The 14,039-nt window shown below is 52.5% G+C and overlaps 6 protein-coding genes across 6 annotated transcripts; 5 read left to right on the forward strand and 1 right to left on the reverse strand.

Moving 5' to 3' along the window:
- Positions 1-154: 154 nt before the first annotated feature.
- N7532_010863 (putative peroxisomal carrier protein) lies at positions 155-1,358 on the forward strand (the record flags this gene model as incomplete). Its single annotated transcript, XM_056623354.1, is given in 5 exon segments — positions 155-258; positions 340-619; positions 634-880; positions 942-1,179; positions 1,235-1,358. The coding sequence occupies 5 exon segments, from the start codon at positions 155-157 to the stop codon at positions 1,356-1,358; spliced, it is 993 nt and encodes a 330-aa protein (XP_056470770.1).
- A 578-nt stretch (positions 1,359-1,936) lies between these two features.
- Positions 1,937-2,674, forward strand: N7532_010864 (thermonuclease family protein; the record flags this gene model as incomplete). Its single annotated transcript, XM_056623355.1, has 1 exon — positions 1,937-2,674. The coding sequence occupies one exon, from the start codon at positions 1,937-1,939 to the stop codon at positions 2,672-2,674; it is 738 nt and encodes a 245-aa protein (XP_056470771.1).
- Positions 2,675-3,210: 536 nt separating this feature from the next.
- N7532_010865 (adenylate kinase ADK2) lies at positions 3,211-4,043 on the reverse strand (the record flags this gene model as incomplete). Its single annotated transcript, XM_056623356.1, has 2 exons — positions 3,211-3,815; positions 3,872-4,043. Coding segments are annotated over 2 exons (777 nt in total), but the record flags the coding sequence as incomplete, so codon positions are not given.
- A 650-nt stretch (positions 4,044-4,693) lies between these two features.
- N7532_010866 (DNA primase subunit PRI2) lies at positions 4,694-6,321 on the forward strand (the record flags this gene model as incomplete). The annotated part of the gene is made up of 3 exons (XM_056623357.1): positions 4,694-4,883; positions 4,937-5,487; positions 5,557-6,321. 3 exons carry the CDS (start codon positions 4,694-4,696, stop codon positions 6,319-6,321), a joined length of 1,506 nt encoding a protein of 501 aa, XP_056470773.1.
- Positions 6,322-7,033: 712 nt separating this feature from the next.
- sec23 (GTPase-activating protein SEC23) lies at positions 7,034-9,712 on the forward strand (the record flags this gene model as incomplete). Its single annotated transcript, XM_056623358.1, has 7 exons — positions 7,034-7,126; positions 7,189-7,319; positions 7,370-7,664; positions 7,737-8,213; positions 8,267-9,364; positions 9,428-9,621; positions 9,688-9,712. The coding sequence occupies 7 exons, from the start codon at positions 7,034-7,036 to the stop codon at positions 9,710-9,712; spliced, it is 2,313 nt and encodes a 770-aa protein (XP_056470774.1).
- Positions 9,713-10,179: 467 nt separating this feature from the next.
- Positions 10,180-10,786, forward strand: N7532_010868 (60S ribosomal protein uL11; the record flags this gene model as incomplete). Its single annotated transcript, XM_056623359.1, has 3 exons — positions 10,180-10,183; positions 10,239-10,718; positions 10,773-10,786. The coding sequence occupies 3 exons, from the start codon at positions 10,180-10,182 to the stop codon at positions 10,784-10,786; spliced, it is 498 nt and encodes a 165-aa protein (XP_056470775.1).
- Between the last annotated feature and the right edge of the window lie 3,253 nt (positions 10,787-14,039).

Consider the following 14,039-nt stretch of genomic DNA (forward strand, 5'->3'; position numbering starts at 1 on the left):
TGTCTCTGTCGTCTCCGTCTTCGGAGCAGTCCAAGTTTAGAGGGCCCCGCTCCGGTTTCCCCTTTCACTCCCTTCGACCGCTCTTTTATTCCCATTCTCCTTTGCTGTCGCTCGTCGCGGGGTGATCTTGAATCCTACGCTCAATACACACATCATGACTGGCCAATCGAAGCCTGTACGTCTCTCGCCATGGGGCAGCGCGGTTGCGGGTGCAACGGGCGCAGTCCTGGCAAATGCTATTGTATACCCGCTTGATCTGTGAGGAATCCACAATATTTGAGAGAGGAAAAAAGAAAATAGAAAAAGAAGGCCCCGACTAATGACGTGCGCTGCCAACAGGGTCAAGACAAAACTGCAGGTCCAAGTCAAGACTGAAGGAAACGAAACGCACGAAGGTGTCGACCACTATGAATCGACCGTGGATGCTATCACCAAGATTGTCGAGAAGGAAGGCCTCAGTGGACTGTACTCAGGCATTGCTGGGTCTTTGCTCGGGGTTGCGTCTACCAACTTTGCCTACTTCTACTGGTACAGCGTCGTACGGTCCCTCTACATGGCCTCCAACAAATCCCCCAAGCCCCCGGAACTGCGATCGAACTGTCCCTCGGTGCGGTGGCCGGTGCGGTGGCCCAGATATTTACCATTCCCGTCTCTGTCATTACTACGCGACAACAGACACAACCTAAGGGGGACAAAAAGGGCCTGCTCGAGACGGGCCGTGAGGTGGTCGAGAGCGAGGACGGCTGGTCCGGCCTGTGGCGCGGCTTGAAGGCCAGTTTGATCTTGGTGGTCAACCCCGCCATCACCTATGGCGCCTATCAGCGACTGAAAGATGTCTTCTTTCCCGGCAGAAACAACCTCAAGCCTTGGGAGGCATTCTGTAAGTGTCGTAGTTTCTTCGATATGTCAGGATAGCTCGCTAACCATGCATATTGACATAGTCCTCGGTGCCATGTCCAAGGCTCTGGCCACGATTGCCACTCAACCCTTGATCGTGGCCAAGGTTGGCCTGCAGTCTCGCCCGCCTCCCGCGCGGAAAGGCAAGCCTTTCAAGACCTTTGGAGAGGTCATGAAGTACATTGTTGACAACGAGGGCATTATGGCCCTCTTCAAGGGCATTGGCCCCCAGATTACTAAGGGTCTTTTGGTGCAAGGCCTGCTGATGATGACCAAGGAGAGGTATGTCCGGCTATTATTGTATATGTCCTGTTACTCTTGCTGACTGCATTTTCAGAATGGAACTTCTCTTCATTGTTCTGTTTGCCTATCTTACCAAGCTCCGAAAGCAAAAGCTGCAGAAGGCAGCGGATACCGTCGCTGAGAAGGCTAAGACTAGCCTACCTGCGACCCTGAAATAAGCGATCCGCCCAAATGCTTACGACCATGTCAATCTATCTTCTAATTTCTACCTTGATCGTCCCCCCATGGACTTTCCTTTTGTCTGTTATCGGCGTGCTGGTTCCCCCCTTTGCAGTTTCTATAGGCAGTCTAGATCCGTTTGGCTTTTGACTCTTGAATATAAGATGCCTGGTGCAGTGAGAACATTTGTGTTTCTAACGAAATAGCATCAATATATGAGGTCTACTTGTACATAAACAGTCGGAATTTTGGTTTCTCTTAAGCTCAAGCTTATGATCAATACATGAAGAGATTAATTTTCATTTTCCACAACCGTAATGGTGAGGACCATCTATTTCACAGAGGCTGAACACTAGGAAATTAGAAACAATACATTCATGTCGGATGAGGATAGTTTGAACGGGGGTATCACTAGGGCGTTTTGAGCCGAACGGCAAATTACGTTATCTTCGGCAACGGTTGTCCCGCGGCTGTGCTTCGAGCTCCCGCTGAGAGGATCCCCGACCCTCTTGTCCGCATCAACATCCATACCCTCCACCTCGCCTTCCTGTCTTGCCGGGCAAGAGCATGGGCCACAATGCGATGGCCACCATGGAGCTCCAAGTCGGACAATGACAATCAACAGAACCAGGATCCCAGCTCCTCCGTCTTTCCTCGCCCCACATCCACAACAAACAAACCCAGTTCCCTTGTCGACTGGACCGCTTTCATAGAAACTAGAACTCTTGTTCCGACAATTCTCTTGACGAGCGGTATTCTCTTTGGTATCCGATTCCACCGCCGATACCTTCGCCGTATTCCCGATGCGCCTAGTATCTCGCCCTCTTTTCTTCGACGCCGCTCAGTGTTCGGCCAAGTGACGAGCGTGGGTGATGGTGACAATTTCAGACTTTTCCATACACCAGGCGGTAGACTTGCGGGATGGGAGTGGTTGCCATGGAAGAAGGTTCCTACAAACAAGAAGGACCTCAAAGATAATACCGTTCGTCGCACTCGTCAGCGCTCTCTTTTTCCACGTGGTCCACGCGAACTGTTTCTATTCATCGTTGATCCAGCTAACAAGTCGCCCACTGCGCTTCAGATCCATATCCGCCTTGCTGGCGTGGATGCACCTGAGCTCGCTCACTTCGGTCGCCCTGAACAACCCTTTGCCCGCGAAGCCCACGCGTGGCTTACCGGCTACCTTCTCAACCGTCGCATACGTGCATTCGTCTACCGACAGGACCAATACAATCGCGTTGTAGCAAGCGTATTCGTTCGAAGGGGTTTTGACTTCCCCCATTTCGTCGGAGGGACGTCTCGTACGAAATGTTGAGAAACGGCCTGGCAACCGTTTATGAGGCCAAGGTCGGCTCGGAGTTCGGGGGCGACGAAATGGAACAGAGATATCGTCGCGCAGAGTGGTGGGCCAAATGTCGGTCAAAAGGATTGTGGAAAGATTACCGCCGAATCGGGTCTGATTGGGAGAGTCCGCGAGAATATAAAAATCGCATGGGCATGGGTGAACCGACGGAGAATGGTGGCAAATGGAAACCGAAGTCCTCGAAGTCATGAATACCCCCGTTCGACACTGATGTTTAAATAACGATTTATCTTCTCGTACTTGCATGATGACACGATACGACTTCATTTTTACATTATTTGCCACGATCGTTTCTAGGTCCAGTTGAGGCCCGCATCGATTGTATTTTATACTTCAATAGTACAACTCGAGGATAGCTATAGAAGTACTAGGCGACATTCCTCTAGCACCGAATCATAAAAGGGTATAATGAAGCCCAAAACCATGCTCACGTACTAAGCACACGCCATTTATTTTATCAGTGGCATCGATTTAAAAATAAGTATACATGCCAGTGTCGGCCTTTCTTCAGCAGAACCGCCTCTCAACCTCTGCGAACAGCTGGGGGAGATCTCATCGCTCGAGTTACCCTCCACCCGCCAGAGACAGCCCCGACGGTCGTAGTGATTGAGCAATGCTCGGCTGGTTTCTTCGAACTTGTGCAGACGTTGATTCCAGGTATCAATGGAATCATCCTCTCGCTGGGTCAGCGGCTCACCCGTTACGTCGTCCCTGCCGGGAATCTTTGGCGCATTGAAACCCGTATTATATACCCGGCCGGAAGGTTCATGTACCCAGCGAGATGCTATTCGAGAAAGAATCACAGAGGGCGGGGTAATGAGCTCCACGACGAAGTTCACGGGAACGAGGGAGTCTAACGCTATCGCCTGGGTCGCAGTTCGGGGGAACCCGTCGAGTATGAAAGATGCCGAAGGGGAGATTGAGGACGAAGATGCAGTGGATGGAGAAGAAGAGGACGGCGACGCAGAAGGCTGCGATGAGGTCTCGAGTGAAGGGAGCCAGCCCTTGGATCTCAATTCGGAGGAGATCAGACTCAGAATCATTGAGTCCGGAACGAGGTTACCAGACTGCATGGCAGCTTCTGCCTGAACACCTGTTGTTTCGTTAAGTACTGAGCTCGACTAGTCACGAGCAGGCTATGCGACGTACCAATCGGTGTCCTGCGGCGCACATTCTCGCGCAATAGATCGCCGGAGCTGATGGAGGCCAACTGAGGGAAACGAGACAGCAGACGCTCAGACTGTGTGCCTTTTCCGACTCCAGGGGCGCCCACGAGGATGATGCGAGCAGCTTTCTTTAGCTGCTTGGTCGAGTGAGACATCTCGAGGTGATAATTGGCGGGTAAGTGCTTGTCCGGGGTTGGTTCGATATCGAAATTATGTCCTGGGATGGTTCTTGAAAATCCGCGCGGAGAGGGCAGGGGTATCGCGAGACGGCCAGGGCTTGACCAGACAGGAGGGACGGGTCGGGCTATTGTCTATTGCTGATACATGCCTGGTCGAAGGAAGAAACCGGGGACAGTAGAGGTATATGCAGCACCCGTTAGAGGCTCAAGCGCATATTGTCAATTTCGTGATGCTGTGGGGTTGATGCTGCGGGTTCTGTCTTCGGCGGCCGGTGAGAAGAACTCCGAGGGAAAGAAGGGCTGAGGTTCAATCTCCCTCTACAATTGCGTGTCGGAGTCGGTCGCTACGGGATGAACGGGCTTATCAGGCCGATGGAGCTCAGCGGAGAAGGCTGTTCGGCACGGACGCACTTCTGGCAGCTTTCACATGCTTTGGGAAGCCATAGTCTAATGGCCTGATGCGCGAGGCCCCCAGACACAGAGTTCACGTGACCGGTACCGGGACGCGCGCGTGGGCGCGTGAGGGTCGCGTCCGCCAATTTAGTGATATCGACGGATCAACAGGTCGAAGACATCCCGCCTCAGATCGGTCCCTGCCTTTCCACCGAGTTCGTGCAGCCGTCATCATGATTCGACAAGACTTCCAGCGAATCGACCCCAAGCGCAGGGCAACTATCGACCCCAAAAAAAGACAGTTCGCTACTCCCACCTACAAGCAGCAAGACTACCCATTTCGTCTGAATCTGTACGACACGCCGCCGACGGCTGAGATCACCCTCGAACAGTTTGAGCAATGGGCCATTGACCGATTGAAAGGTACGATAATCCCATCTGAGCCTACATGCGCGGAATGCTAATAACAGGCCTAGTTCTCGCCGAAATCGAAGCATGCTCCTATCGCAACAAGTCCCCTGCCGAGACCGAGGCGCACATCAATCCTCTTCTCCAAAGACTCCTTCCTCTCTCTTCAAATACGTCATCTCCGCATGGCGCGGCAGATCAGCGCTTGAAAAATGAACGCCAAAAGGATCACTACTCCCACTTCATCCTCCGCCTGGCTTTCTCCGCGACGGAGGACCTGCGACGACGATTCGCACGTGCTGAAACAATGTTGTTCCGCTTCCGCTTCCAAAAAGACGACTCGAGGGAGCGACGTGCTTTTGTTGAGAGCCTCAGTCTCGATTGGGAACCTGTCAGTGATGAGGAACGTCACGAGGTGTCAGAGAGCCTGGGTAACTCAACACCCGGACTACGTAATGTCAACGAGGAGATATGGTACAAAGTGGACTGGGAAAAGGTCCCCGAGCTTGTTGAGCGTCGGACGGTACATCTGAAGAAAGGCAAGGCATACGTTCCTGGTAGAGAACAGCTGAGCATGATCATGGCCGAATTCACGGCTCGCCTGGAGCGTTCACTTGAGGTAGGTCTTGGTTAAATGTGTTGAACCTGTCTGTTTTCGGAAGAAATCAGTTAACCCTATCTCGAATAGCTCACCAGTCGCGCTCTCCCCCGTTTGGATGAGGATGATCGTCTGACCCCCATCTTGAATCATCTCTCCAAGAACTTCGGCAGTGCCGAGTCAGTGTACTCTGAAGGCGAAGGGCATGTGGATGGAGCGGCAATCACTGCAAGCTCCATTGACTCGCTGTCCCAGCACTTCCCTCTGTGTATGCGCAGCTTGCACATGAACCTGCGCAAGAACAACCACCTGAAGCACTTCGGGCGACTCCAGTACACCCTTTTCTTGAAGGGAATTGGTCTTTCTCTCGAGGAGTGTATCATATTCTGGCGCCAGTCGTTCAAGGGCAAGACAGATGACGAGTTCAACTCCCAATACAAATATAACACCCGTCACGCCTATGGTGATGTCGGTGGCGATGTTAATCGCCGTGGTCGAGGATATCCTCCCTACTCATGCCAAAAGATTTTGAGTGACAACAACGTCGGTATCGGGCAAACACACGGTTGTCCATACCGCCATTACTCGGTCGACAACCTTGTTGGGCTACTCCAGTCTACTGGTGTTCACGATAAGGAGATTTTGCGTGGAGTTCGCGAGGATGTAGGCAAGCAGCGGTACCACATTGCCTGCAACCGAGTTTTCGAGTGGTCACACAAGGGCGAGATCAAAAAGGTCAAGGAGGATGGCACATGGACGCAAGCCGACCTGGACACCATTGTGCATCCTAACACCTATTTCAAGCGTAGCTACTTGCTGAAGCAGCTGGCAAAGGCTCCGGGCCGAGACGCTTGAGCCCTCTCGCATGTGAAATTTTATTTTTTATTTATTTTTTAATGAGGTTACGTCTACTCGTCTGAGATCGTGCAATTGGGTCAGCTGGCGTTTTTAAGGCATGGATTTAGTACAATCAAGGCTATTCAGTAAGGTTTTTTTGGGTTTCTTGTGAATGGATAGTAACATGTTGATATTAATGTTTGATAACTAAGACTCATTTACGGGAGAGGTCTGTGACCACAGCTGATTCCCAATAAATCCGAAAGGATCAGAATGACCTTTCAAAATCAGGTGCCCAGCAACGGGTCAAATCGATCTCCGCTCGACGTGAGAACAACTTCATCATGGATGGACGGAAGCTGTCGATATTAATTGTGAAATTTTAAGTCGGCGTGTTAAAACATGAAGAGAAAAGAGAGCGGCGGGCCGCGTCGAGATTTAAGGCGGATAGGCTACGGCGGGCGGCAGTAACCAGTAGCGCTGCAACCTGGCCTTAATGGGGGAACGGGCACCTCCACACAACAGACTCACCCTGTACTCGAACCTCGAACCTGTTAGCTGACATCGGGGCCTCTGATTCTGGGACTGGGTTGTGCTCCGGTGTGGTTCTTTTGTCTAGAGTTCCCTGGAGCTATTCGAAAACGAGGCTTGCTTGCGACTTGATTCGCTCCTTGTCCCCCTCATCTCCTTGTCAACATCGCCCCCCAAGAACCGAAACGCAACCGCAACCATGGATTTCGAAGCTCTGAAAGATCAATGGAGCGATGTGGAAGATCGCGATGGAATTCGGCTGAGTTGGAACACTTTCCCGAGCTCTCGCATGGTTCGTGCTTGATTGGCCGCTGTCAGCTCTACTCTTGTATCATTTACTAAAACTGGATATAGGAAGCCTCCCGCTTGGTCGTTCCCATCGCTGCCGTATACACGCCATTGAAGGAGAAGCCTGATTCGCCATTGCTTCAATATGAGCCGGTTACTTGCAAGCAGCCCTGCCGGGCCGTTCTCAACCCATATGCGTAAGTGTTATCGATGACCTCGGTATGTTCCGTGGACTGACCGCTGCTAGGACCGTCGACATCCGCGCGCGAATCTGGATCTGCCCCTTTTGTCTGATGCGCAATCCTCTTCCGCCTCACTACAAGGATATCACCGAAAACACAATACCCCCCGAGCTCCACCCGCAGAGCACCACCATCGAGTACCAACTGGCACGACCCGCTCCGGCGCCCCCGATCTTTGTTTATGTGGTGGACACTTGCCAGGAGGATGATAGCCTGCAGGCGCTCAAGGACTCGCTCATTATGAGCTTGTCATTGCTCCCCCCGAATGCGCTGGTTGGCTTAATCACCTACGGCACAATGGTAGACGACCCATTCCTCCCTCCTCCAACTTTACTCTTGGTATAGAACTCGCATACTGACTGCAGGATATAGACACAAGTGCACGAGCTTGGTTACACCGAGTGCGCCAAATCGTACGTCTTCCGAGGCAACAAGGACTACACTGCCAAGCAGGTGCAGGAGATGCTTGGTCTTGCTTCGGGTATGCGTCCCGGCATGCCTCCTCAACAGCAACCGCAACGCCCTCCCCTCGGCCCCGCCGCTCGATTCCTCCTGCCGGTTCAACAGGCTGAGTTCCAGATTACCAATGTTCTTGAGCAGCTCCAGCGTGACCCGTGGCCCGTCGCAAACGATAGACGTGCTTTGCGTTGTACCGGGGTGGCTCTCAGTGTTGCTGTTGGTCTGCTCGAGACATCCTTCCAAAATGCCGGAGGCCGCATCATGAACTTCACTAGTGGACCTGCCACAGATGGACCTGGCCAGGTCGTCTCACCCGAGCTGAAGGAGCCAATTCGTTCGCATCACGATATCGATCGAGACAACATCAAGTTCTATAAGAAGGCTGTCAAGGTATGTTCCTGGTTAATTCCTGACTTACAAGCCCTATCAGCTAACTATGATAGTTCTATGATAATCTTGCCAAGCGCGCTGCCAACAATGGTCACGTCGTTGATATATTCGCCGGTTGTCTGGACCAGGTCGGTCTTCTGGAAATGAAGAACCTCTCCAACTATACTGGTGGCCACATGCTGCTTACGGACAGTTTTACTTCCTCCCAATTCAAGCAATCGTTCGTCCGGGTTTTCGACAAGGACGCCAATGATAATCTTCTGATGGGATTTAATGCCTCACTCGAGGTGTTGACCACCAAGGAACTCAAGGTCACTGGTCTCATTGGTCACGCGATCTCTCTGAACAAGAAGTCAAGCTCGGTTGGCGAGACAGAATGTGGTATTGGCAATACCTGCGCTTGGAAGATGTGCGGCATCGACCCCTCCGCCAGCTATGGCGTCTATTTTGAAATTGCCAACCAAGGTGGTCCTGCTGCGGTTCAGCCCGGTCCTCAACGTGGTATGATGCAATTCTTGACATACTACCAACACTCCTCCGGGCATTACCACCTGCGTGTGACGACTACTGCACGCCCCCTGAGTGGCCCCGCGGGCGACCCGACGCTAGCACAGTCCTTCGACCAAGAGGCTGCCGCCGTACTTATGGCTCGAATCGCGGTCTACAAGGCAGAGGTCGACGATGGTCCCGACGTACTGCGCTGGGTAGATCGGATGTTGATCAGGTTGTGCTCACGCTTTGCGGATTACCGGAAGGATGACCCGACGTCATTCAGACTGGAAAAGAACTTCACTCTCTATCCTCAGTTCATGTTCCACTTGCGGCGAAGTCAATTCCTGCAAGTGTTCAACAACTCGCCCGATGAGACCGCTTTCTACCGTCATGTCCTGAACTACGAGGATGCTGGTGACTCGCTCGTCATGATTCAGCCCACTCTGGACTCCTACTCTCTGGAGGTGGAGGGCAGCCAGCCTGTCCTGCTGGACTCTGCTTCCATCCAGCCCGCGCATATTCTCCTCCTCGACACCTTCTTCCACATTCTCATATTCCACGGCGAGACCATTGCCGAATGGAGGAAAGCTGGCTACCAGGACCAGGAGGGCTACGAGAACCTCAAGGCGCTTCTGGAACAGCCGAAAGAGGATGCTAGGGTTTGTTTTTCCCACAGTCCCCATTGGCATATATATATATTCTAAAGACTAATCATCTCGCAGGAACTCATTGCTGACCGCTTCCCTCTGCCTCGATTCATTGTCTGTGATGCTGGCGGCTCTCAGGCCCGTTTCCTTCTCTCTAAGTTGAACCCGTCGACCACTCACACCACAGGTGGATACGGTGGTGGCGTGTCCTCGCAGACCATCTTCACTGATGATGTTTCGTTGCAGACCTTCATGGACCACCTGATGAAGTAAGTGCATTCTCTTTCTTGCATTCAAATTTCATCCCCTGTGCATGTTTTAACTCCTTTTTCTAGGCTTGCGGTGTCCGGCACTAGTTAAGTTGCAATGAGATAATAGCCATGAGAGCAAAGGGCGGTTTGATATCTACCCCTCGGGTCTTGTGTATCTTTAGCGGTGATTGAATTTCATTTTGACGCAATAAAGTAGTAGATTGAATGGATTGATACCAAGGCATTTACATGTTAGTCGATCGTTGGGACTTTTGCTGTCTTTCCTCGTATGTAGATCCTTCGATGGGGCCGAAAGCCGAACTGTTCCTATGCAAATACCGCGAATCCGACTCAGGTCAACAAGATACCTGATCGGGTACAAAGCTCTATGTCACGTGACATTTTATGCAGGGTTGTGCCCTATTACCCGTTTCGGATACTCGCTTACCACTAGCCGCTGTGGGTCCGCGGTACGCCCGACAACTTCATTTTGAATTCCGAGTAGCTTTTTCTTTCTTCCTTTCCCATCCACCCCTTCGACAACCACAGGCAGATTGACTACCTTTCGCACTCGCCATGCGTAAGTATCATCGCCTTGGTCATACTTAATGGCGGCTAACATGTTCTCTACTCAGCTCCCAAGTTCGACCCCAATGAGGTGAAGATCATTCACCTGCGTGTGACTGGTGGTGAGGTTGGTGCCCAGTCTGCTCTGGCCCCCAAGATCGGTCCCCTCGGTCTGTCTCCCAAGAAGATTGGTGAAGATATTGCCAAGAACACTGGCGACTGGAAGGGTCTGCGTGTCACCGTCCGCCTCACCATCCAGAACCGTCAGGCCGCTGTTTCTGTCGTTCCCTCCGCCTCTTCCTTGGTCATCAAGGCCCTGAAGGAGCCTCCCCGTGACCGCAAGAAGGAGAAGAACATCAAGCACAACAAGTCCATCCCCTTCGACGACATTGTCGAGATTGCCCGTACCATGCGCTCCCGCTCCATGGCCAAGTCTCTCCAGGGTACCGTCCTTGAGATTCTGGGTACTGCTTTCTCCGTCGGCTGCCAGGTCGACGGTCGCAGCCCCAAGGACATCTCTGACGATGTCAAGGCTGGCGAGATTGATGGTAAGCCCAGCTGCTGATGTACCCCCTATCAAGACAAGTGCTAACTTTTCTCAGTTCCTGAGGAGTAAATTTTCCTCTAGGAATCGAAGGAGGTGGCGATCTGCTTTTGTAACGGCACTCAAGCCCGCCGAAATGCGGCGCTAGTTACAGAATACGAATGTTGCCTACAAAACAAGAAAAAGTTTCATGAGTCATGACTTGATACCATGTTTTCTGCGCTCTGGTGCGAGTGTCCGAATGAAAAATTGGATCACCTTCGCATCTTCGTCTTCTCTTCGTTCGTATAGATTCCTTTCTCCTTACACTCTTTCATGGCATCCTCTCGCTTCACCTTTCCCTTGGCGGTGGAGGATCCTGGAAGACTAGACGCCCTGGCGCACACCATTTTTCCATCTCCAAACACCTTGCAACACTCTGGCCCTTACCGTTCTTTCCCTGCGGGGACTGGACATTTTCGCTATGTGGTATCCGGCTTATTTTAAGCAAGGGAGAGCAACCGATCCATTACTCACCGCGGTTTCCTTGGTGGGCGGCCTCTGGTCGAACTCCGTGGTAACAGTGGTCCATCTTTTCGGGTCTACATCAATTCAGTACTAATCGAGGTTAGTTCTCGGTTTCGTAGCATGTAAATCATGGTCATCTGGCAGGACATTGGCAGTATATTAAATCAATTCGACTTTTTTTGTATTTTCTATTCCCTTTCATCTTCAAAGTTACATTGGCGTGGAACAATTGGCGTGTTCACCGAACACTTCTTTGGTGTAATTTCCCTGTTCCACTGCATTAGATGAGATCTTGAAGTATATTTTTTGTACTGGTCTGATCCCGGGCTGTGGTAAATTATATCAAATAGATCTGTGGTACGTTCAATCCCAGGCGAGCATACTCCGCGTGCGCTGCGACTCGTAGTATCAAATATGAGATGATCATCAATAGCAGCTTGTGTCACCCCAACTATCTGCATTTTTCGCGCCAGGACTATCATGCCTTTTTGTTTTTTTTTTTTTTTTTTTTTTGTTGGGACCTGCTCTCGCATGTCTAATGCTTCAATGTCTGGTATCCCACAACATTGTGGTCGTCTGCACACTGCAAGGTCCACATCTTCCAACGCAGCTAGCGGGGAGATATATACAGGTGTGGGACAGTGATCTTGAGGCACCAGACTCAAGACTCACTAACATATACCGAAGGATTCCGACCCCCACTCGAATCGAATTCAGCCCCAAGACAGCGATCTCCCACGCAGCAAGCAGCTAATTCAAATGCGCGGCGGAAACGGGTACACTGCGGTGTACATATATCGCCGCCCACCCTCCCCCAGTCCGCGCCAGCGACCCCACCGCCATATGGCGATGAGCTTGTTTCGTGCCATTCTCGGCCATCAGCAGGGGAATTCGGCGACTTGAAACGTCACATACACATATCAAACTGCCGTTCGCCTACACCGCATTGGCAACCCTGGTTTTACAAATCGCCTGGCGCAACTTGTTGCATGTCGATGTCCCACAGTGATTGGATGCCTCGCACCCGGTGCGCAGGCTGTGTAGAATACCTACAGTCGGTATACGGGGTACAGGGCTGGGTGCTCATCTGCCTCCAGGTCGGCCTTCAAGTCCGGAACAGCGACGAAGGCGAGAGGAGATTAAAAAAAAAGGCAGAGTGGAGGTCAGCAAAACGCACGCCTTTTCCACACCGAGGCGACACGAGTGATTGCGATGCAGCTAAGAATCTCTGGACCCAGACGTGACCGTGAGCGACTCCACTGGCGCCGACGATCCTGGCTGGTTGGCCCTGATAAGGCCCTGTTCGTGCACTGCTCCTCCATGCCTCCACTCCCTCTTCGGACGGCGGTGGAGACTCGAGGCGCGGGAGTTACAGGTGCCTCCATCGTGGGTGCACGGTTCCTCTGGGAAGTCACGCAGTGGATAAATCCCTCGAGGACAGTGTCGCTGGGACATACTCACTGGCTGCGTTGACCCAACACTGATCCTTAGCCCCAAGATGGCTTCGGGGAATATCGAAGGTTGGACAAATGAGCGTTGGCCCGGGCCTCCAGGATTCTCGCTGCGCTCCTTTTTGAAACCGGTACCTGCCGGGCCATCTTGGGACGACGGCGCCCGTACCACCCGACCCGCATGCCAGACAAACGTTGCTCAGGAGGATGGGAGGGGAGGGTGAGTTTGCCGATCGCTGCAGCCTGTGGAGGGAGTGGGCATGGGACGCCCATCCTCCCGCTCTCCAGTGGCCAGCGGCACATCTCTCAGGTCCGCTCTGGCATGGAAGTTTCGATGGTGTATTCCTCGCTGCCACTGTGTCGCCCATGCCATAACAGCGCCCCGACAGGGGAGGCGGAGAGGTGGGAGTTATGTGGGAAAGGAGCGCGTCCCCACCACCGACCTGTAGACACCCTCTGCTCACCCAAAACAAATGGCACCTCCCAAGCAAAGAGACAAAAAATTAAGGCAAAGGGATAGGATCGAAACATCCCTGCCAGCAACCCCAGAATTCTATCCTGGATAGGAAAGGATCGCAGGGTGGATGAGGCGGCCACCAGCAAACAGGGGTCGCCTGTCACTGGGACACGAAACGATGGCAGATGGCGGACGGTGGCTGCAGGGAAAGGGGGTCGCCTACTCCGTCCAGCTGTGCTTTTTTTGGGGCAGTGGTCGTAGGGTCTCTTTTTTTATTATTTTTTATTCTAGTCAGTGTGGTTTCAATTTGCATACCGCATGACTGCCAATATCCTTCCAGTACTTCAGTACGACTGTAAGTACAGTATAGACCGGCGGAAGATTTCGTTTCGATCGTCCCTGTGGCGCATCTGGGGAAAGGCAGCCTCATCGATGACTGGAAGACAGAGCGTGGCAGGTGGTGGCGCCGGGCATCGAGTCTAGCCATGAGAATCACGAAGGTTCCGCCAACTCCATAGTAATCCTCGCGACTCCACCGCGCGCAGCCCAGGACGAGAACGGGCTCGACTCGATCATCACAGCGGGGCGTCACCGATCCATGACTAGTCACCCGGATGGGGCCAATGGCCCACTGACGTTGGCTGCTTGCTGGAGATTCCAGGCCAGAGGAGGGTTCAGCCGTTGGATCGAGTGGAGTCGGTGGATCAGGGAGGAGGAGGCAGAGAGAAAGAGGTCGAAGCCGCCGGAGGGGGCTGCCCTCTACGGCAGAATCGAACATCAATACTACAACTACATGATAGCATCTCTTGTATAAGAACAAATAGTACACCATCCCATAGAAGAAAAAATGCAGTCGCAACTCGCGCTCTCGTAGCCGCTACACGAAACAAAACGCAAATCCCCCTCAAAT

Source organism: Penicillium argentinense (assembly GCF_028826775.1).
Source record: "Penicillium argentinense strain IBT 30761 chromosome Unknown utg000010l_segment0_segment0, whole genome shotgun sequence".
In the NCBI taxonomy this organism is placed as follows: domain Eukaryota; kingdom Fungi; phylum Ascomycota; class Eurotiomycetes; order Eurotiales; family Aspergillaceae; genus Penicillium; species Penicillium argentinense.